Genomic DNA, 27,000 nt, shown 5'->3' on the forward strand with positions numbered 1-27,000 from the left:
AAATGAGTCAGCTCTTCCCATCAGGTGGCCAAATTATTGGAGTTCCAGCTTCAGCATCAGTCCTTCCAATGAACACCCAGGACTGATCTCCTTTGGGATGGACTGGTTGGATCTCCTTGCAGTCTAAGGGACTCTCAAGAGTCTTCTCCAATACCACAGTTCAAAAGCATAAATTCTTAGGTGTTCAGCTTTCTTTATAGTCCAACTCTCACATCCATACATGACCACTAGAAAAACCATAGCCTTGACTAGATGGATCTTCGTTGACAAAGTAATGTCTCTCCTTTTTAATATGCCATCTAGGCTGGTCATAACTTTCCTTCCAAGGAGTAAGCATTTTTTTAATTTCATGGCTGAAATCACCATCCACAGTGATTTTGGAGCCCAGAAAAATAAAGTCAGCCACTGTTTCCCACCTATTTGCCATGAAGTGATGGTATTGAATTCCATGACCTTAGTTTTCTGAATGTTGAACTTTAAGCCAACTTTTCCACTCTCCTCTTTCACTTTTATCAAGAGGCTCTTTAGTTCTTCTTTGCTTTCTGCCATAAGGGTGTGTCATCTGCATATCTGAGGTTATTGATATTTCTCCCGGCAATCTTGATTCCAGCTTATGCTTCTTCCAGCCCAGCGTTTCTCATGATGTACTCTGCATATAAGTTAAATAAGCAGGGTGACAATATACAGCCTTGATGTACTCCTTTACCTATTTGGAACCAGTCTGTTGTTCCATGTCCAGTACTAACTTTTGCTTCCTGACTTGCATATAGATTTCTCAAGAGGCAAGTCAGGTGGTCTGGTATTCCCATCTCTTTCAGAATTTTCCCACAGTTTATTGTGATCCACACAGTCAAAGGTTTTGGCATAATCAATAAAGCAGAAATAGATGTTTTGTTTTGTTTTGTTTTTTTCTGGAACTCTCTTACTTTTTTGATGATCCAGCAGATGTTGACAATTTGAACTCTGGTTCCTCTGCCTTTTCTAAAATCAGCTTGAACACCTGGAAGTTCAGGGTCCATGTATTGTTGAAGCCTGGCTTGGAGAATTTTGAGTATTACTTTACTAGCGTGTGAGATGAGTGCAATAATGCTGTAGTTGGATCATTCTTTGGCATTGTCTTTCTTTGTGATTAGAATGAAAACTGACCTTTGCCATTTCCGTGGCCACTGCTGAGTTTTCCAAATTTGCTGACAAATTGAGTGTAGCACATTCAAAGCATCATCTTTCATGATTTGAAATAGCTCAACTGGAATTCCATCACCTCCACTAGCTTTGTTCATAATGATGTTTCCTATGACCAACTTGACTTCACATTCCAGGATGTCTGGCTCTAGCTGAGTGTTAGTAACATGTATACTCATTTTATTTTTTCTTTATTGCCATACTTTGCTCTATTGAATGGCTATATCACACTTTATTTATTCATCATCTTCTGATGGCCATTTGAGTTGTTTCTATTCTATAGCTGTCATTCATACTGCTTATGAACATTTTCACTCATTTGCTTAAGTGGATTCGTGCTTTCAGTTAGCTTGGATAGATACTGAAGAGCAGACTCAGGCACAGATGTTTTTACTGGTAAATTCTACCAATACTTAAAAAAAAATAATCGATACTTTGAACAATGCAGAAGAGGGCAACATTTGGGAGCTAATCAATCAAAAATATAAAAGAAATGTAATTTCGAGGATTATTCTGTGAAAAAGAATCATCCAGGCACCCTAACCAGTTAACATCTAGGAGTTTGCAACTGAGGATATTTTTTTCTTTATTGAGACACTCTGTTTCTGAATCCCACTCTTACACCAGCATAGCCTGTTCCTTGACTATTACAGATGTTTTTTTAAGAATAATACTTTTGAGGGATAAACTGTTCTTTATTTTACAAATTTTTTTTCTTCTGTGAATAGGACTGTAACTGTATGTTTCCACAGCTAGTCATGCCAAAACTACACTGTCTTCAATCAGCATTTCCAGAGAATGTCTGCCAGCAACATACATCTTTCAACAGCCCCTGGTATTTTCTTTAATGTTTTCTTTAATATAGCTATGAATTCTACTTTTTCAACTCTGATAATTATAGTAGGATATTGTTTAAAAAATATCCAGTCAGAGAGTGGTGGTAAAGCATATTAACAATAGAGTTAGGGTTTCTGGGTTCAAATGTGAGCTTGTTCTTTAACTAGTGGAGTGACTGTGGACCACTATTTACTCTTTCTGCTCTGCAGTTTCCTCATCTGTAAATTGCAACCTTCAGATACATCTTGAGGCATAGATCTAATGCTGGGGATACAATGTTGAGCAAAGCAAGAAAGAACCCTGAACTGATTAAGTTTATATGACAGTGTGTGTGTGTGTGGGAGGCGGGGGGGAGCAGACAAGAAAAAAATGCAAAACTGCTCTAACAAAATATTATTAATAGTCAGATGTAGATAGTTGGTATGGGAAACAAATGAAACATGAAAGGGAATAGAGAACAGGTACAATTGTAAATAAAGTGGCAAGGATGTTTTTATTCAACAGAATAAGGGGGGAAAATGCAGTTGTCTATGAAGAGGAATTTCTGAATGAAGCAAAAATGGAAAAATCCCAGGTGGTATCAGGATTAGTATATACAGAAGAGTTAGGATGCCATGTGGTTAAATGAAAGTGAATATAATTGATACAATAGTAAGGAATGAGTTCATGGAGATTAGGAGTGGATGCAATGTTTTTATGGACTAGTGGGATCTTATGAAGATTTTTCATTTTACTCTTAGTGAGATGAGACTGTAGGATTATTGAGTAAAGTAATATATTCCAACTTACTCTTTAATAGTATGATCTCTCTGGCTCTTACACTTGCATTTAAATTCAAGAGGGACAAGGCCAAGCAGAGACAAGCCCAGAGACTGCAGCAATAATTCTAAGACTGTGATGGTTCTTTGAACCAGTATAGGTAGCAGAAAAAATGTTGAGTAGTCAGACTTCAAATATATCTTATATTTTGAATCTATATACTATCTTGATAGATTAAATGTGAGGTGTGTGAGATAAAGAGAAAATTTCAGGATTCCTTTTAAGTCTTTGACTGAACAATTAGGAGGATGGCCTTCCATCACCTGAAACTAATATGTAGATGTTGCTGTTATTTACCTGAAAGTTATCTTGTGAAGAAAAACTCTTTTCACTCTATATCTAAAACACTTTGAGTATTGGCTGGTAGATGGGAAATACTTAACAAAATGTATTATCATCATTCTATTTATCAATTATTTGACAGTAAATGCAGCTATTTATGTTTTTGGTATTCTTCTCTGTATCATACTTTTATTAAATAACATTTTGGCATGACACTGTAAAAAAGTATATTATATTTTAAATTACTTCAGACCCCATTTTACATAAAACGTGGTATGCTCTAATATAACAAGGAGCGTTTAGGAAAATGAAAATGGTTGAAATATTTCATATGGCCTATAGATTATAAAACATAATGCACATGGGTAATAACATTACTTATATTTCTATTACCATAAAATGTATTCTAAACTACATTATTATAAGAATAGTATTGTCAATTTATAGAGTTTATGTTGCTTATAGTTTACCTAATTTAAGAATTGTCCACATCATAGAATCTGTTCATCATATTTGTTTGCAGAAAATAAGAAGATACATTTCCTAATCATAGAAATGGAAATGAAAGCATAGTAAAAGCATAATTTACAAAAGTGTCTAGAAAACTGAAAGGGGCTCATAAATATAGGAAAGGACATTATGCTTATGAATGATAACAAAGCAGACAAAAAGCATATTATTAAACTAATGAAAGCAAAAACAAGTAGCAATTGCTCTAAGTAAAGAATCTAGAAATCATGGAAATCAGTCATGATAACTTCAAATGGCCTTGATAAATGATGTTTATCATGTAAACAAATTATCAGAAAATAACTCATTTTTAAAACACTTAAATTTGTTAATAGTTTTGAATTAGTAAAAACAATGTAAACTTTTAACTCTTAAAAGAGAATTGCCCTTCTGCATATTATTATTATTAAAATAATCAAATATAGTTTTTCAGAGAAAATAATATTAATTTTTAAAAATGAAAGTTTATAATCATTATAGTGTGAATAAAAATGATCTATCTAGTTGCAGAAATATAAACAAAAAATATTAAATGCTTGGTAAATGAAAAATATGTTCTTAACCTTTAAATATCAAAGTAGATTAAGATTGAAATTCAATATTATGTCCAAGAAAAACTTTAAAATAAGGGAAATTTTTAGCACTCTACCAGACTAAAATTAATGAGCTAACACAAAGTCTGAATTCATTGTAAATTTGTAGCTTTACAACTTATCTCTGTTAAGTAATTTAAAACAAATGAGTTAAGCACTTAATTTCATTAATTTAAATGACCATTAAAAAATCTATAGAAATCAGGAGAAAGGCAATTATACTTTAAAATGCACAGAGTTTCAATTTAAAAGCAATTTATTGAAGTTTGTTAACACATCATAGAAAGGAAGGATTTTTTTAATATTTTCAGATAGTCACCAAAGAGATATAACTGTCTGCAGATTTTTAACTTGATGAATTTACAAACACTTCATGTCCAAAGAATTGCAAAGTCTAAATCTTACTCATGTATCAAAAACACATTCATCTTAGAATTCATTGACAAAGAAATAGTCAAAGGTTAATCTTGTTAGTGTACACTGTGAACTGCAAAACGTACATATGAAATGACAGAGGTATTGTTCTAGCACATAAAGTGTGCATATATATACACATATATGTGCATACATAATTATCAATCTGGAAGAAAATGTACAAAGTTATTAATTTTTAGGACATTTCTATTTCCTGAAATTTTCAACATTTTTCAAGTTTTCTCCAATATTGACAGGTACCATTTTAAATCCAAACCTGTGAGGTGCTAAGTTTTTTTCTTAGCTGTTTGTGTGTTTATCTTTTAAATTGACCAAAAGTAATTTTTTACAAACAAGAGAATATTCTGTATGAATAAGATACTGTACATTAAAAATGCTGAAGAAATGAGTTTTCTAATGATAATGCCCTGTATTTAATAGTACTACCTTAAACACTTATATCAATTATATAATTTAATCTTTACAAAAACTCTATGGACCTGGATTCATAATTTATTATGTTTGATTGAGGAAATATTTTATTTAAGAGTGTCACAGCTGAAAGAGTTGCAGATCTAGAATCATAAGTCTGGAATGTTTGGTTCAAAAACAAGAGCATTCTGCTATACTGCTTTTCCACAATGTAAATGAAATAATTTATAAAACTGCTAACATTGTTCCTAAAATGAAGCTCTTTTCCATCATAAAATTCTCTGAATCTGCATGATGTACTTTAAAAGGTGGTAAAAGTAATTTCCATTTTGCTAATCAGTTACCCTTAAAAACAGATACATTTGCACCATGGATTTAACATGTGTCAGTGTTTCCAATTACAACGTGGATTTCTAAAGGCATATTATAATAAATGTCTAAGAAAATATTTAGTCAATCAAAGGATAATTCTACTGAATAAGTGAATAAATAAAGAACAGGTGAAGTCTTCAATTCATTTTTGAAGAAAGAGGAAGGAAATGCTATAGAGGGAAGAAGAAAAAAAATAGCTTAAAAGTTCAGCATCACTGTTATTTTAATTGCTTGGAAACCTTTCTTTTCTGAATGGCTCTACTGACAGCATTTTTCACTTCTTTGTTTCTAAGACTGTATATGAGGGGATTCAGCATGGGGATGACAATAGTATAAAAAACAGAAGCCACTTGATCCTTTCCCAAGGAGTAGGACTTATTTGGTTTTAGGTAAGTGAAAATCATAGTGCTGTAAAAGATGGTTACTCCCAGGAGATGGGAGGCACAGGTATAGAAGGCTTTCCACTTCCCTGAAGTGGAAGTAATTTTCAGGATGGTGGACAGGATGGACACATAGGACATGGATATTGTGATAAGAGACACCACTAGGGTACAGCTAGCAACAATGAATATCATGATTTCAATGTTGTGTGTGTCAGTGCAGGACAGGAATAGAATTGGGGATGTGTCATAGAAAAAGTGATAGATTACATTGGAGTCTCAAAAATGCAATTTGTTCATGCAAAGCACATTGACAAAGGAATCTGTAAAGCCAATCAGATAAGATCCAAAGACAAGAGAGCAGCATCACCTGATGGACATAGCGACGGGGTAATGCAGAGGGTTGCAGGTGGCTACATAGCAATCATAGGCCATGGAGGAGAGAAGGAAACATTCAGTGGCACCCAAAAAGACAAAGAAATACATCTGAGTGAAGCAGTTCAGGTATGAAATAGTTTTGATAGAAGTCAGTAAGTTGTCTAAGGTTTTAGGGATGATGACACTTGAGTAAATGAGGTCAAGAAATGACAAGTGACTGAAGAAAAAAATACATGGGTGTGTGAAGCTTGGAATCCAGGCAGATTATCAGTATCATCCCCACATTCCCCAGCACAGTGATCAGGTACATCAGGAGGAAGAGGGTGAAGAGGATCAGCTGGATATATTCAGAGTCTGTCAGTCCCATGAGGATGAAATCAGACACAAGTGTGATATTCCTTTTACCCATAGTGTTCAAAGCTCTATACTGCTGAAAAATCCAAGTTGAAATCTATCAGAAATTATTTCAAAAAGCTTTGTGTTTCTGTATATGACATGACATATTTATATTCGTTTAGCATTTCCAAGAACTGATGATAATGAGGTATGGACTGTGTATGAAGAGTAAAATATGAATTTGATTCCCAATATAGAAATAGATGTAAATTGACATTTGAATACAACAAAAGGTAGTATATTGAATAATTTGTATAAGCCTGACACAGTTCTAAACACTTCCCATTGTTAATACATCTAATGTCCATAATATAATTATTCCATAGAATTATTAGCCACATTTTTCACATGAGAAAAAGGGAACAAAATTAGGTAGTATATTCATAGTTAGAACTATTAAATGTTGGCTCTGTATTTCTACCAACATAGATTTACTCCAGAGAGCATGTCCATTACATTCCTGTCATAGTAATTTCAAATATGCCTATTAAAATGCTGTTTATAGATCATAAACAATCATAATAGAATATTTTAGTATACCATGCTTTTCTATTCCCCCAATATTATTTAATATTAATTAAAATAACTTTCAACCTTTGGACTTTAGTAGAGGTACAACATACATAGCATTACTTTCCAAAAGATACAAAGTTATCATAACCTGACCATTCAAAATCAAATTTCTTCCAAAATTATATTTCTAAATTGCTAAAAGACCATGATTATAAAAACCCTATATTTCTGGGTCCACCAGTCCTGGCACTACTGAGGCAAATATATCTAAAATGACATCTGAATGCATACTTCTCTGATATTATCTTTAGTTTATTTGATTTCAACTAAAACCTTCCAATTTTGAAAATAATACCAACTGGGAGGCAAGGTTGATCAAAAAACACTTTTCTCCAAAATTATCTGTCTAGAAGTACGTCAACTTCAACACTTACTCACAAATAAAATATGAAGACCATTTCAGTTGAAAATTTCTGTAATATAATTTTTTTTTCTTTGAGATAAATTCTTTTTAAATTTTAGTGTAGTCATTCTGCTTTATTCTGAGGAAAAATTAATCAACCTAGAAATTTTGTTCAGTTCCTGATCAAATGCAAAATCTTCCAGGAATTTATTCTAAAATGAATATCAGAAGCAGAGCAGAGTATGCCTTGCCTCCTATCCTAATAATTCCAGGGCACCTCATATACTGGGGATTGATTGCAACATTTGGTCATCCCTGTGGACCAATTTCCAAGGAAGAATTCTTGTCATATCTCCAGGGGTAAAAGGGACTTGGCATATCTTCAAGGACTAAATTGCAGGTATGCTAGGTCATGAGAAACTAAATGTCTTCCTTTCCAAGACCTACAGTGAAGGACCTAATGATCTGATCTTCCTGCATGATGCTCTAAATTTTTGCCTGGATGGTAGAGAAACTATTTCTAGAGAAATACTTACTTACTCATGCCTGAAACTGTAAGGGAAGGTATGATACATTTTTCACAATGAGTCTTTTATATTTAATTGTGTGATACTATATGGGAGTGAATATTTTCATTAGAAACAAATTGAGAATTTAACAAAATTGAAAGAATAATATGTATTTCCATACAAATTGTGAAATTATTTGTTCTAGTTCTGTGAAAAATACTGTTGGTAGCTTAATAGGGATTGCATTGAATCTGTAGATTGCTTTGGGTAGTATATTCATTTTCACAATATTGATTCTTCCAGTCCATGAACATGGTATATTTCTCCATCTATTTGTGTCCTCCTTGATTTCTTTCATCAGTGTTTTGTAGTTTTCTATATATAGGTCTTTCTTTTCTTTAGGTAGATATACTCCTAAGTATTTTATTCTTTTTGTTGCAATGGTGAATGGTATTTTTCCTTAATTTCTCTTTCTGTTTTCTCATTGTTAGTGTATAGGAATGCAAGGGGTTTCTGTGTGTTAATTTTATGTCCTGCAACATTACTGTATTCATTGATTAGCTCTAGTAATTTTCTGGTAGAGTCTGTAGGGTTTTCTATGTGGAGGATCATGTCGTCTGCAAAGAGTGAGAGTTTTACTTCTTCTTTTCCTATCTGGATTCCTTTTACGTCCTTTTCTGCTCTGATTGCTGTGGCCAAAACTTCCAACACTATGTTGAATAGTAATGGTGAGAGCGGGCACCCTTGTCTTGTTCCTGATTTCAGGGGAAATGCTCTCAATTTTTCACCACTGAGGGTGATGTTTGCTGTGGGTTTGTCATATATAGCTTTTATTATGTTGAGGTATGTTCCTTCTATTCCTGCTTTCTGGAGAGTTTCTATCATAAACGGATACAAAGGATTAATCTCAAAAATATACAAGCAACTCCTGCAGCTCAATTCCAGAAAAATAAATGACCCAATCAAAAAATGGGCCAAAGAACTAAACAGACATTTCTCCAAAGAAGACATACAGATGGCTAACAAACACATGAAAAGATGCTCAACATCACTCATTATCAGCGAAACGCAAATCAAAACCACAATGAAGTACCAATACACACCAGTCAGGATGGTTGCTATCCAAAAGTCTACAAGCAATAAATGCTGGAGAAGGTATGGAGAAAAGGGAACCCTCTTACACTGTTGTTGGGAATGCAAACTAGTACAGCCACTATGGAGAACATTGTGGAGATTCCTTAAAAAAAAATGGAAATAGAACTGCCAAATGACCCAGCAATCCCACTCCTGGGCATACACACCAAGGAAACCAGACTGAAAGAGATATGTGCACTCCAGTGTTAATCGCAGCACTGTTTACAATTGCCAGGACATGGAAACAACCTAGATGCCCATCAGCAGATGAATGGATAAGGAAGCTATGGTACATATACACAATGGAATATTGCTCAGCCATTAAAAAGAATTCATTTGAATCAGTTCTAATGAGATGGATGAAACTGGAGCCTATTATACAGAGTGCAGTAAGCCAGAAAGATAAAGATGAATACAGTATACTAACGCATATATATATGGAATTTTAAAAGATGGTAACCCTATATGCAAAACAGAAAAAGAGACACAGATGTACAGAACAGAAGACTCTGTGGGAGAAGGCGAGGGTGGGATGTTCTGAGATAATAGCATTGAAACAAGTATACTATCAAGGGTGAAACAGATTACCAGCCCAGGTTGGATGCATGAGACAAGTGCTCAGGGCTGGTGCACTGGGAAGACCCAGAGGGATGGGGAACACATGTAAATCCATGCCTGATTCATGTCAATGTATGGCAAAAACCACTACAATATTGCAAAGTAATTAGCTCCCAACTAATAAAAATAAATGAAAATAAATAAATAAATATGAGCCAAAAACCTTAAAAAATAAATAAAGTACTCATCTTTTAAAAAAATGATATGAAAATTTTCAAAACTTTTGTAACACTTTGACAAACTTCTCAGGATGATTTTTTTTTTAATAGAATGCTAGTTTGCATTCCTGTAGAACTTCGCAGTTATTATCATACTGGATATTCAGTATCCATCCTTGTTTCATAACTTAAACTTCATAACACACTATGACCAATGTTATTCTAGCCTCTTATGAAGCCAATAACTTCTTGTTTTATTTATTGACCAATACCCTATAACCAACTTTATTCTAGTGAAGTCTTCTTCAGATATTAAGAACTTTATTGAACATTATTTATCCAAGATACAACAGAGAAAGACTATGAAAAGGATAGACTGAGAATCAGATGGAAATACTCTAATGAATCTTTCATTAATTCATGACAACTAAACCAATTTTCATATAGATTTAAGTTACTCTTACAGAAAACTCTGGTCATACTCCAGAATTTCAGGAGATAATTTTTTGTTTGGAAAAAAGAAAAAAAAGATTGTGCATTTATTGTATTTTTAATCAATTTTAGAAGAGCAATTATACTCACTGAAGCTTCATTCTGCTAGAACAGGTGTGAAATAAAGTCTACATTTTGTGATGAGACCATAAAAATTATAAACAAAAATTTTCCTCTGGCCTTTCACCTCCTCTCTCACCTCTACTGTGCATTGTGTATCTGCATCCAAACTTCTACCATCAACAGAAACACCTGCTCAGCCTTAAATAACTGCATTCTTCTAGCATCAACAAAGCAACTCCTTAAGATATTCCTGCTTGAGATTTATGAGATTTCCTTCCTTTATGAGATTTATGGGGAACAAAAAAATAATTTTCACTCTGTCCTTTCAGATTTTTGGCTAAAACCCACTTTCTTGCAATGAAAGACAGATAACCAGGAGAAAAACAAATAGAAATTTAGTAATATGTATACCCCCTTTATACATGGGAGACACACAAGAAAATTGAGTAATTCTCCAAAAAGTTCCCAAACCCCTAAATACCATCTCCAGCTAAAGGTAAAAGAAGATGTGGGAGGGTAGGAGCCAGAGAAAGAATAGGAACCAAGAGTGCAACTGTTAATGCAGAATCAACTTCATTCCTTCTTCACTGAATAGGGATTTAGCCATCTTTCTCCTCCTGGTATAGAAACGGAGGCAAAGTGAAAGTGATAGTCACTCAGTCATGTCGGACTCTGTGAATCTTTGTGACCTCATGGACTGTAGCCCACCAGGATCCTCTGTCCTTGGAGTTCTCCAGGCAAGAATACTGTAGTAGGTAGCCATTCCCTTCTCTGGGGGATCTTCCCAGCCTGGGGATCAAACAGGTCTCCTGCATTGCAGGCAGATTCTTCACTCTCTGAGCCAGCAGGGAAGCCCACAGAGAGGGAGCCATCCTTCCAAATGGAGAGTAGCAGTGTTAGTCACTCAACTGTGTCCAACTCTTTGTAACACCATGGATTGAATTGTAGTCCACCAAGGTCCTCTGTTCATGGGGATTCTCCAGGCAAGAATACTGGAGTGTGTTGCCATTTCCTTCTCTAAGAGATCTTCCCCACCTGGGGACTAAACCCAAGTCTCCTGCATTTCAGGCAGATTCTTTATCATCTGAGCTACATGGACATTTCCTCTTTAAATGTAAATGCCTCCTACAAATTTCCAGAACATCTTCTGTGTCTACTGTTTTATTTTATTTTTTTTAAATAACCAGATAATCCTTGAGCCTACAAAGCATCTATTGGCATTGAAAACTCTGTTCCCTATCAGGTTGAATTTATTGATTTTTTCTAGGACCTAGTAACACCTGCTTGGCCCATTCTGGGAAGATGCATATTAGAGGTTTTGAGGGACAGTACATATAGAGCAGTTCAAAGGGAAAATGATTAGAGGTCACCAAGGATAAATTTGAGGTATATATCAAAATGTGTGTACATCTGGATATTTAATCATAACTTGACAAGTAAAATATATTTCTACATTTTATGATTAACTGGAAAATTGTGGTATATTTCTGCTGTTAGAGAGAGATTAACTAGGAAACATTAAAACATTAAAAATAACAATTGATATATAATTTTATTAATACTAGATAAATATAAAGGCCTGGAATGATCTACAGAATAAATACACAGTGCAAGTACAGATAATACATACAATTAGAACCAAGGAAAATATAGGTAAATATAAATAAATTTCAACAGCTGACATTTTTCACACAATTATAAAAATGTGAGCATTATAGTTATAGTGCATAAATGAAAAGCTTTGATAGAGAAAAAATAAAGGGAAATATCAGTTTAATAATTTTCCATGATGAAGGTAAAATATAATGAAAGCAATCATCTGAATCTGATATTGTGCTTAGAAGGAAAAATGTATGTAGATTTAAGAAAGGGAATGAGTGATGAATTGTTAAGACAGCCTTAATAAGCCTTTATATATAATATATAAAATATTATATAGTATATGTCATCAGTTTTCACTTGCAATAGTTTATCATGTAAAATCACATTGTAAAGTGAAGTTTTCAGGAGTCAGATATCAGTAATGTAGGTCAGAGAAGAAAATTAAAATTTCAAAACCAAATGTATACATTGCGTGCGCGCGCGCACACACACACACACACACACACACACACACACACACACACATCCTTTCACATGAATTGTCTTCAGCTAGTCCCAAGACTGAAGACTCTTTATTTCTTCAGGAGGTTGGTTTGTGATATACATAAGATTATAAGAGGCCTATCAGTTGACTGTACTGATTACAAAACACATCAACAAAGTATAAATCCACATACACTCATTTCCTTATACTAACCATTAAAGAAAAAAATCAGTTGAAAGAAAATCTATTAATCGCTATGCCATTTTTAATATACAAGTAAGCAATGTTTTTGAAAGAATTCTAGAAATAGAACTTTCAATTAATGTTTTTTGAGTGCTGATATGCACAGGGTTGTCTAAATACCAGGCAAGAGATAAACATGAATAAGATAGAATTCTTAACCTTAATGAATTCATCACTATGTTTCCACAAGGCAAAAAAGCAAAGAAAGCATTTACTTATATACTGTATATGTAACACATTCGTTCCATGCTGTGGAGAGCAAAACTATGACTAAACAAGTTTTTCCCAAAGAGCTTACAATCTTGTTGAAGAGAGAGACAAATATTTTAAACACATGTGTTTTATTCTGAAAGAACTTCATTAAATTAATCTTTGCTTCCCTGGTGGTCAGAGGTTAAAGCTTCAACCTCCAATGTGGGAGACCCAGGTTCGATCCCTGGGTCGGGAAGATCCCCTGGAGGAGGAAACAGTAACCCACTCCAGTGTTCTTGCCTGGAGAATCCCATGGACGGAGGAGCCTGGTAGGCTACAGTCCATGGGGTCGCAAACAGTCAGATACGACTGAGCGACTTCACTTTCTTTCTTTCTTTCACTTTCCTTTCAACAAATGTTTTGACTGCTCAATTTGTTTCATTACTTCTCAATGATTCATGCACAGTGAAGGCAGCAATGGGGATTTCATCTTTTCCAGAGGTCATTTTGTAACAATGCTGGGAAGAGTACATTAAACTGGGTTGTTGTTCAAGTCTCTTTTCAAGGAAAAATGAAAGCAAAACCCAGTTTCATTTTTAATACTATAGACTTAATGAAGTTTTTCTGCCTGATTTGGAGAAATGAGAATCTCTAAATATACTTCCAAAATGGCTTAGGAATTATGCTATGCTAAAGTACTTCATGTTTTTACACACATACATGCACACACACACACACAAACATTAAAAAATTATCAACTCTTTGATCTTAGGGAAGCACATTATAGTGAATAAAAATTAAACACAGCTGTTTTTGATGGGTTCTGTACTCCAATGCATAAATGCATCACCTTTTTCTTGAAAACAAGATGAAAACTTAGCTTCCCAAAAGACTAGAAAAATGAAACATGCCCAGAAATATAGGAAAAAGCATTATGCTTCTGAAAGATGAGACAGGAGTCAAAAAGTATATTATTGAACAAATGCAAGCAAAAATAAATAGCAATTGCTGTAAATATAGAGTCTAGAAAACATGGGTAAAGAGCAAAAATAAGTCATAATAATCTTAAGTAGAATTTGTAAAAATGGAAAATAATTAAAATAGATTAGGTAAGTGAAACAATGCACATTTAAAACATTTGAATTTGTTGAGAGTTTTGAATTAATACAAATAATTTACACTATCTCCTAAAAAAGAGTTTATGCTTATGCATTTTATTTGTAACATTTAAAAATATTTTAAAAAATCAAAGATTGTTTCACATATAAAGCAATCTAAATTTCAAATAATTTTTTATAACCACTGATGCTTGAATAAATGATCTAAGTAGTTACAAAAGTTTAAACAAGAACTACCTGGAAAATAAAAAATGCATTCTGAAATAAGCTTTCAATAGAGAAAATGAAAATTACAATTCAAGGTTATGTACAAGAAAAGCTTTAAAATATAACAAACTTTAGTATTCTAAATGACTAAATGTCATGGGTTACCAAAGCTTCTGAATTCATTGCAAATTGGAAGGTATATAATTTTTCTCTGTTAAAAAAAAATAGATGAACCAAGCATTCAGATTAAGAATTTAGTTTTAACAATCATATCAAACCTATAGAAATAAGGAGAAAGGCAGTAATGTTTTAAAACACACAGAATTTCAACAAAGATGCATTTACTGAAGCTTGTTGACCTGTAACAGAAAGGTAGCCTTATTAAATATTTTCAGTTGGAAAGGGGGCACCAACCCAAGAGTGAAGGAATATACATATACTTATAGCTGATTCAGAATCTTTGCAACCCCATGGACTATAGAGTCTATGTGATTCTCCAGGCCAGAATACTGGAGTGGGTAGCCATTCCCTTCTCCAGGGGATCTACCCAACCCAGGGATTGAACCCTGGTCTCCCACATTGCAGGCAGATTATTTACCAGCTGAGCCACAAGAGAAGCCCAAGAGACCATTCAGGTATGACCTAAATCAAATCCCTTATGATTACACAGTGGAAGTGAGAAATAGATTTAAGGGACTAGATCTGATAGACAGAGTGCCTGAAGAACTATGGACGGAAGTTAGTGAAATTGTACAGGAGACAGGGATTAAGACCATAACCATGGAAAAGAAATGCAAAAAAGCAAAATGGCTGTCTGAGGAGGCCTTACAAACAGCTGTGAAAAGAAGAGAAGCAAAAAGCAAAGGAGAAAAGGAAAGATATCCCCATCTGAATGCAGAGTTCCAAAGAATAGCAAGGAGAGGGGAAAAAAAAACTTTCCTCAGCAATCAATGCAGAGAAATAGAGGAAAACAACACAATGGAAAAGACTAGAGATCTCTTTAAGAAAATTAGAGATACCAAGGGAACATTTCATGCAAAGATGGGCTTGATAAAGGACAGAAAATGTATGGACCTAACAGAAGCAGAAGATATTAAGAAGAGGTGGCAAGAATACACAGAAGAACTGTACAAAAAAGATCTTCATGACCCAGATAATCACAATGCTGTGATCACTCACACTCAGCTAAAGCCAGACATCCTAAAATGTGAAGTCAAGTGGGCCTTAGGAAGCATCACTACGAACAAAGCTAGTGGAGGTGATGGAATTCCAGTTAAGCTATTTCAAATCCTAAAAGATGATGCTGTGAAAGTGCTGCACTCAATATGCCAGCAAATTTGGAAAACTCAGCAGTGGCCACAGGAATGGAAAAGGTCAGTTTTCATTCTAATCCCAAAGAAAGGCAATGCCAAAGAAAGCTCAAACTACTGCACAATTGAACTCATTTCACAAGCTAGTAAAGTAATGCTCAAAATTCTCCAAGCCAGGCTTCAGCAATATGTGATCTGTGAACTTCCAGATGTTCAAGCTGGTTTTAGAAAAGGCAGAGGAACCAGAGATTAAATTGCCAACATCTGCTGAATCGTCAAAAAAGCAAGAGAGTTCCAGAAAAATATCTATTTCTGCTTTATTGACTATGCCAAAACCTTTGACAGTGTGGATCATAATAAACTGTGGAAATTCTGAAAGAGATGGGAATACCAGACCATCTGACTTGTCTCTTGAGAAACATGTATGCAGGTTAGGAAGCAACAGTTAGTACTGGACATGGACCAACAGACTGGTTCCAAATAGGAAAAGGAATATGTCAAGGCTGTATATTATCACCCTGCTTATTTAACTTACATGCAGAGTACATCATGAGAAACGCTGGGCTGGAAGAAGCACAAGCTGGAATCAAGATTGCTGAGATAAATATCAATAACCTCAGATATGCAGATGACACCACCCCTATTGCAGAAAGTGAAGAGGAACTAAAAAGCCTCTTGATGAAAGTGAAAGAGGAGAGTGGAAAAAGTTGGCTTAAAGCTCAACATTCAGAAAACTAAGATCATGGCATCTGGTCCCATCACTTCATTGCAAATAAATGAGGAAACAGTGGAAACAGTGTCAGATTTTTTTTTTTTTTTTTTTTGGCTCCAAAATCACGGCAGATGGTGATTGTAGCCATGAAATTAAGAGACGCTTACTCCTTGGAAGGAAAGTTATGACCAACCTAGATCGCATATTAAAAAACAGAGACACTACTTTGTCAACAAAGGTCTGTCTAGTCAATGCTGTGGTTTTTCCAGTGGTCACGTATGGATGTGAGAGCTGGACTAGAAAGAAAGCTGAGAGCTGAAGAATTGATGCTTTTGAACTGTGGTGTTGAAGACTCTTTAGAGTCCCTTGGACTGCAAGGAGATCCAACCAGTCCATCCTAAAGGAGATCAGTCCTGGGTGTTCATTGGAAGGACTGTTGTTTAAGCTAAAATTCCAATACTTTGGCCACCTCATGTGAAGATTTGACTCATTGGAAAAGACACTGATGCTGGGAGGGATTGGGGGCAGGAGGAGAAGGGGACGACAGAGGATGAGATGGCTGGATGGCATCAGTGACCTGATGGACATGGGTCTGGGTAGACTGTGGGTGTTGGTGATGGACAGGCAGGCCTGGTGTGCTGTGATTCATGGAGTTGCAAAGTGTTGGACACGACTGAGCGGCTGAACTGAACTGAACTGAACTGATATCTGATTTACTGTTGTACAGCAGAAACTAACACAACATTGCAAAACAATTATGCATCAAAATAAATAATTATTAAGAAAATATAATTGATATATTCTGGGAGCCATAAAAGTGGTAACACTGCGTGCAGAATTTTAACTTCATAAATTTACAAATATTTATGTCCAAACACTGCAAAATGAGAATCTAGATTCTCCCATTAACCAAACACAGTTGTCTTAGATTTCAATGGTAAAGGAATAATCAAAGATTAAACTTGTAAGTGTAGACAGAAAACCTCAAAAAAGGACATAGGAAATGATAAGAATATTATTACACAAAACACACACACACACAAACACACCCCTATATTTACATTTAAAACTATCAATCTGTTTACAATAGCTAGGACATATAAGCAACCTAGATGTCCATTGGCAGATGACAGGATAAGAAAGCCGTGGCACATATACACAATGAAATATTACTCAGCTATGAAAAATAATGCATTTTTATGCATTTTTTTACCTCAGTTCTAATGAGGTAGATGAAACTTGAGCCTATTAAACAGAGTGAAGTAAGTCAGAAAGAAAAGCACCAATACAGTATATTAACATATGTTAATATACATATATATATATACGGAATTTAGAAATATGGTAATGATGACCCTATATGCAAGACAGCAAAAGAGACACAGAGGTAAAGAATAGACTTTTGGGCTCTATGGCAGAAGGTGAGGGTGGGATGATTTTAAAGAACAGCATTGAAACATGTATAGTACCATATGTGACATAGATCACCAGTCCAAATCCAATGCATGCAACAGGGCACACAAAGCTGGTGCACTGGGACAACCCTGAGGGATGGGATGGGGAGGGGAGAGGGAGGGGGTTTAGGATGGGGGACACATGTACACCCATGGCTGATTCAAGTCACATTATGGCAAAAACCACCAAAATATTGTAAAGTGATTAGCCTCAAATTAAAAAAGAAAAACTATCAATCTAGAAGAACACATACAAAACCCTGAATAACTTCTTAGGCATATCGATTTCCTTAAATTTTTCAAATATCTCCAATATTGACACATTCCATTCTAAATGAAAAATTGTGAAATGCTAAGTTTTTATTTAGTTTCTTTTTGTGTGTTTGTCCTTTAAATCAACCAAAGCTAATTCATAAAACTACACGTGAATATTTATTAAGAAAAAGGCATTGGGCATTGAAAATACTGCAGGGATGTGAATGTTCTGATGATAATGGCCAATATTTATTAGTATGGCCTTAAAAAGTTAATATCAATTAACTGATTTAATCTTTATAGTAACTGTTTGGACCTGGAATTGTTATTTATCTGTGCAGTTTAGGAACTCAAAACTTAGTTTCAGCGATTTTTTTTTAAAGCATTCAACAGACAATTGCATAGAAGGTTTGGAATCCAAATCCTTGAACGTTTGGTTTCCAACCAAGTACTCATAATCACTCTGCTATCTTGCTTCTCCACCAAGTAAAGGAAATTATTTCTGAAACTGCTATTGTTTTTTCCCAAAACGGAGCTCTTTGCAATCATAAAATTCTTTACAGTTTGATTATGCATGGGGATTTGTACAGCACACTTTAAAAACTGACAACTATACTTTTCATTTTGTGAATCAGTTGCCCTTAAAAACATACATATGGTTTTTAAGACCATGGTTTAAACGTGTTTCATGGTTTCCAATTACAATGTAGATTTCTAAAATCATATTCTTAGAAAGGCCTGAGATTCAATTTATTCAAGTAAAGGATGTATCAATAAAGTAAATAAATACTTCTATTTGTTTTTGGAGAAAGAGCAAGGAAATACACTATAGGGACAAAAAAACAAACAAACAGAGGAGCTTAAAAGTTTAGGATCAAGGTTACTTTAATTGTTTGGAGCTCTTTCTCTTCTGTAAGACTCTGCTGAGAGCATTTTTTACTTATTTATTTCAAAGACTGTATATGAGCGGATTCAGCATGGGGATGGCAATACTATAAAAAACAGAAGTCACTTGATCCTTTCCCAAAGAGTAGGACTTACTTGGTTTTATGTAAGTAAAAGTCGTAGTGTCATAAAAGATGGTGATTGACAGGAGATGGGAGGTACAAGTAGAGAAGGCATTTTGCTTCCCTGAAGTGGAAGTAATTTTCAGGATAGTGGACAGGATGGACGCATAGGACACAGATATTGTGATAAGAGACACCACTAGGGTGGAGCCAGCAAAAATGGATATTATGATTTCAATAGCATGTGTGTCAGTACAGGACAGGGCTAAAACAGGGGGTGCATCACAGAAAAAGTCATAGATTACACTGGAGTCACAGAAATGCAATTTGTTCAAGCAAAGCACATTGACAAAGGTGCCCATGAAGCCAATCAAGAAGGATCCAAAGACAAGAGAGCAGCAGCATCTAGTGGACATAACAATTGGGTAATGCAGCGGGTTGCAGATCACACAGCAATCATAGGCCATGGAGGAGAGAAGAACACATTCAGTGGTGCCACGAAGACAAAGCAATTCATCTGGATGAAACAGTTCAGGTGTGAAATATACTTGTTGGAAGTCAGTAAGTTGTCTAAAGTTTTAGGGGTGAGGGCGGTTGAGAATCTCGAGGTCAAGAAATGACAGGTGACTGAAGAAAAAATACATGGGGGTGTGAAGCTGGACATCGAGGCAGATTATCAACATCATTCCTGCATTGCCCAGCACAGTGTTCAGGTATATTAGGAGAAAGAGGGTGAAGAGAACCAGCCGGATCTCTTCAGAGTCTGTTAGTCCCATGAGGATGAAATCAGACACGTGAATGATATTCCTTCTGCCCATGGTGTTCAAATTCTCCAAACTGTTGAGCAATTAAAGTTGATTCTTAGCAGGAATCACTGCAAAAATGATTTGTGTTTCCATGAACAACATGGCATATTTATATTAGCTTTTTCTGAAAAGGGAACATATTGGGGAGTATGTCAGTTATGAAGAGAAAAAATTTTTACTTGATTGCTAAATATAGAAATGTGTATAAGTTGACATTTACATGTAATGTACTAAAAACTACTGTATTGGAAAATTAGAAATAGTCTTATAGTGTTCTAAACACTTCACTTTATTAAAGCATTTAATTCCATTGAGAAAATTATACCATATATATTAATATTAGTCACACTTTTTACATTAAAAAAGTACATAGAGAATTTAGGTAATTTATCCAGAGTCAGAACTAGTACGTGTTGTCTCAGTAATTTTATGAGGACAGATTGATCACAGAGTGTATGCCCATAGTACTAGTTACTATTCATAATTAATTTCAGCAACTCTGACAAACAAATGCTAGATATAAAACAATAACTAAATAATTATTTCAATACATCATGCACAATTATTTTTTTTCCAATATGATTTAATACTAATGAAATATAAATTTCAACCTTTGGATTTCAGTAGGGTGTATTAAGAATCCTAGACCATATATTAGCATTAACTTCCAAAAAATATATGTGTTTTCATAACTTGATATGCAAAACCAAATTTCTACAAAAATTATATCTCTAAAATACATACATTCCTTGCAGACCTTGATTACATCAATGTCATCTTTCACAAGCCCTGGGTAAGGTTAAATGACATCTGTATGCCTGCTTCTCTAATGTTCCTGTTTTATTTGAACCTAACTAAAACTTTCTGATTTTCAAAATGACACTTACCAGCAGCCAACTTTGGTGGAGGAACAAATGTTTCCAATATTATCTGACTAGAAATAGGACAAAGTTTCCCTCATGAATAAAATATGAAGAGGATTTCAGCTAAGAATTTCTGTTACATAGTATTTTTGATTTTTTTTAATTTTAATTCTCTCATTTTGTTGCATTCTGTGGGAAAAGTAAATCAACATAGAAATTTTGTTTAACTATTGTTCAAATGTAAAATTTGTCAGGAAGTTGTGTCTAAAAGAGAATATCAGGGATCTAACTGTGTATGAATACAGAGTAGAATATGCTTTGCCTCTCATCCTGGAAACTCCAGGGCACCTCATATACTGGGGATTGGTGGTTGTGCAACATCTGGTCATCCGTATGGACAATTTCCATCAAAGATTGCTTTGCATGTCTCCAAGGACAAGGGTTCAAGGACTAAATGCAGCTGTGCTGAGTTTTGAAAAGCTGGTTGTGTTTTCCCTTAGGAGCCACACAATGAAGAGCCCAATGCTTTAGTTTTCCTTTGTGATGGTTTAAATTTATTCCAGTGGTGGTAGAGTAATCATTTCTAGAGAAATGGTCAATCTATGACTGTAACCATCAGGGATGGAAAGATACATTTTTTACAATGAAATTTCATAGTTATATTTAAATATGTGTGTGACACTATGCTAAGAGTAAATATGTCCATTAGATACAAAATGAAATCTCCAAATATGAAAAAGAAAATTCTTCCAGGGGTGATCAGAACTGATTTTTTAAGCTTTGCTGCTGCTGTTGCAAAGTTGCTTCAGTTGTGTCTGACTTTGTGTGACCCCATAGACAGCAGCCCACCAGGCTCCTCTGTCCCTGGATTCTCCAGGCAAGAATACTGGAGTGGGTTGCCATTGCCTTCTCCTGAAGTATAATTGATACAGGAAGATTTACACGCATTTACTATATACTTATTAATGAATTTGGACATCTGCATATATTCAAATGCCATCACCACATTCAAGGTTCTAAACCTAGCCATCAGCTCCAAAAATTCCCTTGTGTTCTTCTATGCATGTGTATGTGTTTTGTGGTTAAAAAAAAAAAAAAGATTTCTAAAGGTAACCACCACATACTAAAATATAGCATGTACAAAAATGAATATATAACAAGATTCAAAAATGATATGAAGATAAACAAACTCAAATTTTGGTGAATGAGCTATTTTTGTTCATTAAATGCTTAATTGTATTCTTTATTTGCATACTTATTATACTATATAGTCAGTATCCATCTGCATTTTATAACTAAAATTTCATAATATAATGTGACCGATTTTATGCTAACCTTTCATAAATCCCAAAATTAAATGCCTTATGCATTGACTGATACCCCTTGACCAACTTTCCTCCAGAGTTCAGTTCAGTCACAGTCGTGTCTGACTCTTTGTGACCCCAAGGTCTGTAGCACACCAGGCTTCCCTGTCCTTCACCATCAGCTGAAGTTTATTCAAACTCATGTTCACTGAGTTGGTGATGCCATCCAACCATCTCATCCTCTTCTCATCCTGCCTTCAATGTTTCCTAGCACCAGGGTCTTTTCTAATGACTAGGCTCTTCACATCAGGTGGCCAAAGTATTGGAGCGTCAGCTTCAGCATCAGTCCTTCCAATGAATATTCAGGAATTATTTCCTTTAGGATTGACTGGTTTGCTCTCCTTGCAGTCCAAGGAACTCTTAAGAGTCTTCTCCAACACCACAGTTCAAAAGCATTGATTATTTGGTTTTCAGCCTTCCTTATGGTCCAACTCTCATTCATATATGACCACTGGAAAAAACATAGCTTTGGCTATGCAAGCCTTTGTCAGCAAAGTAATCTCTGCCCCTGCAGAAATGTTCATCAAATATTAAATATCTCACTGAGGATTATTTGCCCAAGATGAAGAAGACTCTAAAAGGGTCTAAATCTGACTAAATATCAGATTATAATATTATTATAAATTCTCTGCTGATTCATGATAATGAAATCAATGTTTATATAGATTTAAATGTGAATCTTACAAGAAAGTTTGCTCATACACCCAGAATTTCAGGTAATAATTTATTGGTGTTGATAAAGAAGCTACTTTTTTATGTGTTCTACATTTGATGCAGGGCAATTCTATTCATCAAAAGATAGCACTTCTTTGTCTCCTGCTAAAATAGAAATCTTTAGAAATTAAAACTCCAGTGTAAACTTATTTGAGGACAGACAACTTAGGGAATTAAGCCAACTGAGAAACTCTGTTATTTTCAGTGTAAAGCCACCTCAATAACCATGACGATTGCAAAATTACCAGAAGCAAGCTCTTCTTGCTCAGTAATGTCCCAATGTTGAAACCCATTTTGTTCAAGTCTAGGATTATGCTTTCAGAATATTTATTTTTTACTTGACCACGACTGTTTATTTTGTCATGTTGATACCAAGTCCTCATAAAACCGAGCTCCTCTGCTGAGTTTATGATTAACATCTCTATCCAAAATGCTCTTCCCTTCCTTGTCCAACACCTGTTCCCCACAAAGTTGAGGATTATCAAAGAAAAGAGTGATTGAAGCCCGGTAGGACTTGTGGGGCTCTCCCAGGTACAAATGCATTTTCTTGTTCCTAGTTTCCTCTTTGTAGAAAGAAGGTTTTCATCCTCCTTGACCTTTCCTGAGTTTCAAAGGGCATATTCAAACAATAACTGTTTAGGTCAGTGAGCACACGTGGAAAGAAACAATATTGTAGTAACGGGCCAGTGTCCTGCTTCCTCCACAAGTGAGGTACATAACAATGCATGTCACTGAGATCTTCTATAGGAACTAAGGCCCCACCCAGGTGGAGGATGGTAACTTCAGGCTGAGCACAAGCTCAGGGATGCCAGACTGGCTGGTACCAGAAAGCAAACTCCTGGAACACCACCCTGTGACCTCACCACCAACCAATCAGAGGAAGGTCAAGTATCCTGCAGAACTCCCTGCAAATTTTGCCTATAAAATTTTTTCCTTGAAAATCATCTGGGAGCTTGGGTCTTTTGAACACGTGTGCATGTGTACTAACTCATTTCAGTCATGTCTGACTCTGCGATGCAATGAAATGTAGTCTGCTGGCTCCTCTGCCCATCAGATTCTCCAGACAGGAATGCTGCAGTGGGTTGCCATGCCCTCCTCTAAGGGATCTTCCCCACCTAGAAATCAAATTCTCATCTCTTATGTTTCCTACATTGGCAGGTGAGTTCTTTACCACTAGTCAGCTGGGAAGCCCCTTGAACATGAACACCACATCTTCCTTGCTTAACCTTAGAATAAAGCTTTCTTTGCTCCAAATAGAAACATATTTCAACAATACATAACTAGTGGAATTCAATTACTTAAAATCACCTATACAGTGTATAATTCTGTATATACACTAATTTCAATGTCCTAACCACTAAGGAAAATGTGATTTGAAAATATATTTATAAATAAAAGATGCTGTGGTGACCCAAGGACAAAAAAGCAGATAAAATCAAGGAAGGTCTTGGATTGCAGGAACAGAAACACCAGATCCTTATTGTCCTTCCCTCCCCCATGTTGTCACTATTAATGGATTTCAGGTCCTCCTGAGCAGTATAACCTGTCTCCCCTCCTACCCCATAGGAGGGGAGAAGGCCTTTGCCTTACTCTTCCCCATCCCTACCCAGTATACATGCCTCATCCAATCAGAAAATAACCTGCCAGACTCCTATCCCACTCCTTGTACCGTGGGTATAAAAGTGGACTAAGGATCCCTGTTCAACTTCAGTTCTCCCTTGAGCTGGTCCACTGTTCTAACAGCATCTCCCACTCTAATAAACTTTATTTCCCTCTCGGTCTCATGTCTAGAAGTTATTTTCCAACTCACACCCAAGCCATGACAGATGTCTTTGAAATAATTTCTTAAATATAATTTTCAACAAAACTAATAGTTTTTGAGTGCTAATGTGCATGTGTACTCAGTTGCTAAGTCATGTCCAATTCTTTGGGATACCACAGACTGTAGCCTGCCAGGAATTCCTGTCCATGGAATTCTCCAAAGAATACTGGAGTGGGTGGCCATTCCATTTTCCAGGGGATCTTCCCGACCTAGGGATCAAACCCCAGTCTCCTGCAGTGCAGGCAGACTCTTTAGCATCTGAGCCACCATCTCTATAGATACCTCCAAAATGCCTCAGGAATTGTGTATAGCCAGTGCTTTATTAATCTACACACACACACACACACACACACACACACACACACACACATGCAGTTTATTCAGTCTTTGAACTTAGGGAGTCACTTTGCATTTGTTAAGAAATGGAACTCTGTGGTTTTTTTTTTTTTTTAATATTCTCTACTTCATAAGATGAGGTTTCATAGATAAATGGTAAGAATTTCAACTGTCATGCAAAATGAATGCACATTACCAAGAGATTTCTCTGTATTACCCAATGACCTCTTATCACTTGTGCTTACACCTCATGGAAATTAATAACTCTAACCCTAACCATTCCCTTCTGACCACAGATTTATAATTGCTTTTATTATTTCTCTATGCTTTCACGTCCTCTCGGCTATTCAGCAATCATTTCTTGTTAATAACATTTGAGTCATCATTTCTTAGTCTACCAATTTTCTACTCTTAAATTGTTGATAGTGGAGAAAACAGCATGTCAAAACTTATGAAACATCAATTTAATAGTAGTTCAACATTTTGCAGTGTGATGGCATAATCACAAGTGGGGTTTAGCCACCATTCAGATTCTTTACAAATCTGTGCATGTCTATGTCTGAATAATTTATGTACTGAAATGAACTATTTCCATGGTGATTCAGGATTCTATGTCAACAAATCAAATGATAATTCACCTCCTGCATTTCATGACTCTGTTACCATTTCTTTTGTCTTGTTGTTTTTGGGGTTACTCTACTAGTTCCCAAATTTTTGAGCCATTGAATGCCTGAAACACTTCAGGTTTGCTTTAATTGAAACATGTACAGATTTGTCATGGAAACAGTTTTTGAAATGCTTTCAGAAGAGCATTTTTTACATCTTTGTTCCTCAAACTAGATAAGCAGATTCAGCACTGGAATGACAATGGTATAGATTACAGGTGCTACCTGTGCCTGGGTCAAGGAGGATGTGTTATCAGGCTGCAAATACGTGAAAAGCAGGGACCCATAGAAGACAGTCACCCCCATGATGTGGGACACACAGGTGGAAAATGCTTTCTGTCTGCCTGCTGCAGACTGGATCTGCAGGATGGCTGAAATGATGGCAATGTAGGTGACTGTGATGATGAAGAGAGATCTAAGAAGGGTGAAGCCAGCTAAAACAAAGATCACCATTTCTGTGTTGAATGCATCCATGCAGGACAGAGCTAGAAGAGCTGTGGTGTTGCAGAAAAGGTGATTGATGCTTGCATCACAGAATGCCAATGTGCTGATCACACAGATGGAGACCAGAGAATTGGTGAAGCTGATCATGTAAGGGATGACTCCCAACCACCTGCATACCTCCTGGGACATGACCACGGAATACAATAAGGGATTGCAGATAGCTACATAGTGGTCACAGGCCATGGACCCCAGAAGAAAGCACTCACTACACACTAAACCCACAAAAAAGTACATTTGAACAAAGTAGCCAACGAAGGAGATGATTTTCTGAATTGACTGGAGATTTACCAGTGCCTTGGGTGTTACAGTAGAGGAATAAAATATATCAATGAATTCTAAATTGCTAAGGAAAAAGTACATAGGTGTATGGAACTGAGAGTTGATTCTGATTAACAGAATTAGTCCAAGATTCCCCAAAACAGTGAAGAGATAAATAAAAAGAAACATCATGAAGAGGCTAACTTGTAGTTTAGGGTGATTTGCAAATCCGTGGAAGATGAAGAACATCACCTCTGTGAAATTGTTCCCAGCCATTTCTGTCAACTCAGACCCTTGACTTCTCTGCTGAAAAATGATAAGAAAAGTTGGAGGAAATTCAAGTCCAAAGGCATGATAAGCAGCACTGACCTAGATTCCCATAATGAAAAAGTAACAGATGGTAAGCAAATATTAAGTGACTTCAAGTTAATTGAGAATTTGTACATGATTTTAATTTAAAAAAAAATTAGAACTTATTCAAAAATTCCAAGTTCACATTCATTGGAATTGGTTACATTCTAAAAAAACAAACAAACAAACAAATCTATCTGGATTGCTTTTTAAAGAAATTTCTCTAGAAATTTTCTCTTCCCTTATCT

The 27,000-nt window shown here is 35.5% G+C and overlaps 1 protein-coding gene and 2 pseudogenes across 1 annotated transcript; all 3 read right to left on the reverse strand.

Moving 5' to 3' along the window:
* Window positions 1-5,659: 5,659 nt before the first annotated feature.
* On the reverse strand, window positions 5,660-6,608 carry LOC133047310 (olfactory receptor 8H1-like; annotated as a pseudogene).
* A 12,334-nt stretch (window positions 6,609-18,942) lies between these two features.
* Window positions 18,943-19,887, reverse strand: LOC133047044 (olfactory receptor 8H1-like; annotated as a pseudogene).
* Window positions 19,888-25,810: 5,923 nt separating this feature from the next.
* On the reverse strand, window positions 25,811-26,677 carry LOC133047133 (olfactory receptor 8I2-like). Its single transcript, XM_061130190.1, has one exon. The coding sequence runs from the start codon at window positions 26,675-26,677 to the stop codon at window positions 25,811-25,813; it is 867 nt and encodes a 288-aa protein (XP_060986173.1).
* Between the last annotated feature and the right edge of the window lie 323 nt (window positions 26,678-27,000).

The sequence above is a fragment of the Dama dama genome, chromosome 26 (assembly GCF_033118175.1).
Source record: "Dama dama isolate Ldn47 chromosome 26, ASM3311817v1, whole genome shotgun sequence".
Classification (NCBI taxonomy): Eukaryota; Metazoa; Chordata; class Mammalia; order Artiodactyla; family Cervidae; genus Dama; species Dama dama.

What these genes read in the sequence shown, in the direction of transcription:
- LOC133047133 (XM_061130190.1), bottom strand. Translation starts at nt 26,677, where the DNA reads ATGGCTGGGAACAATTTCACAGAGGTGATGTTCTTCATCTTCCACGGA.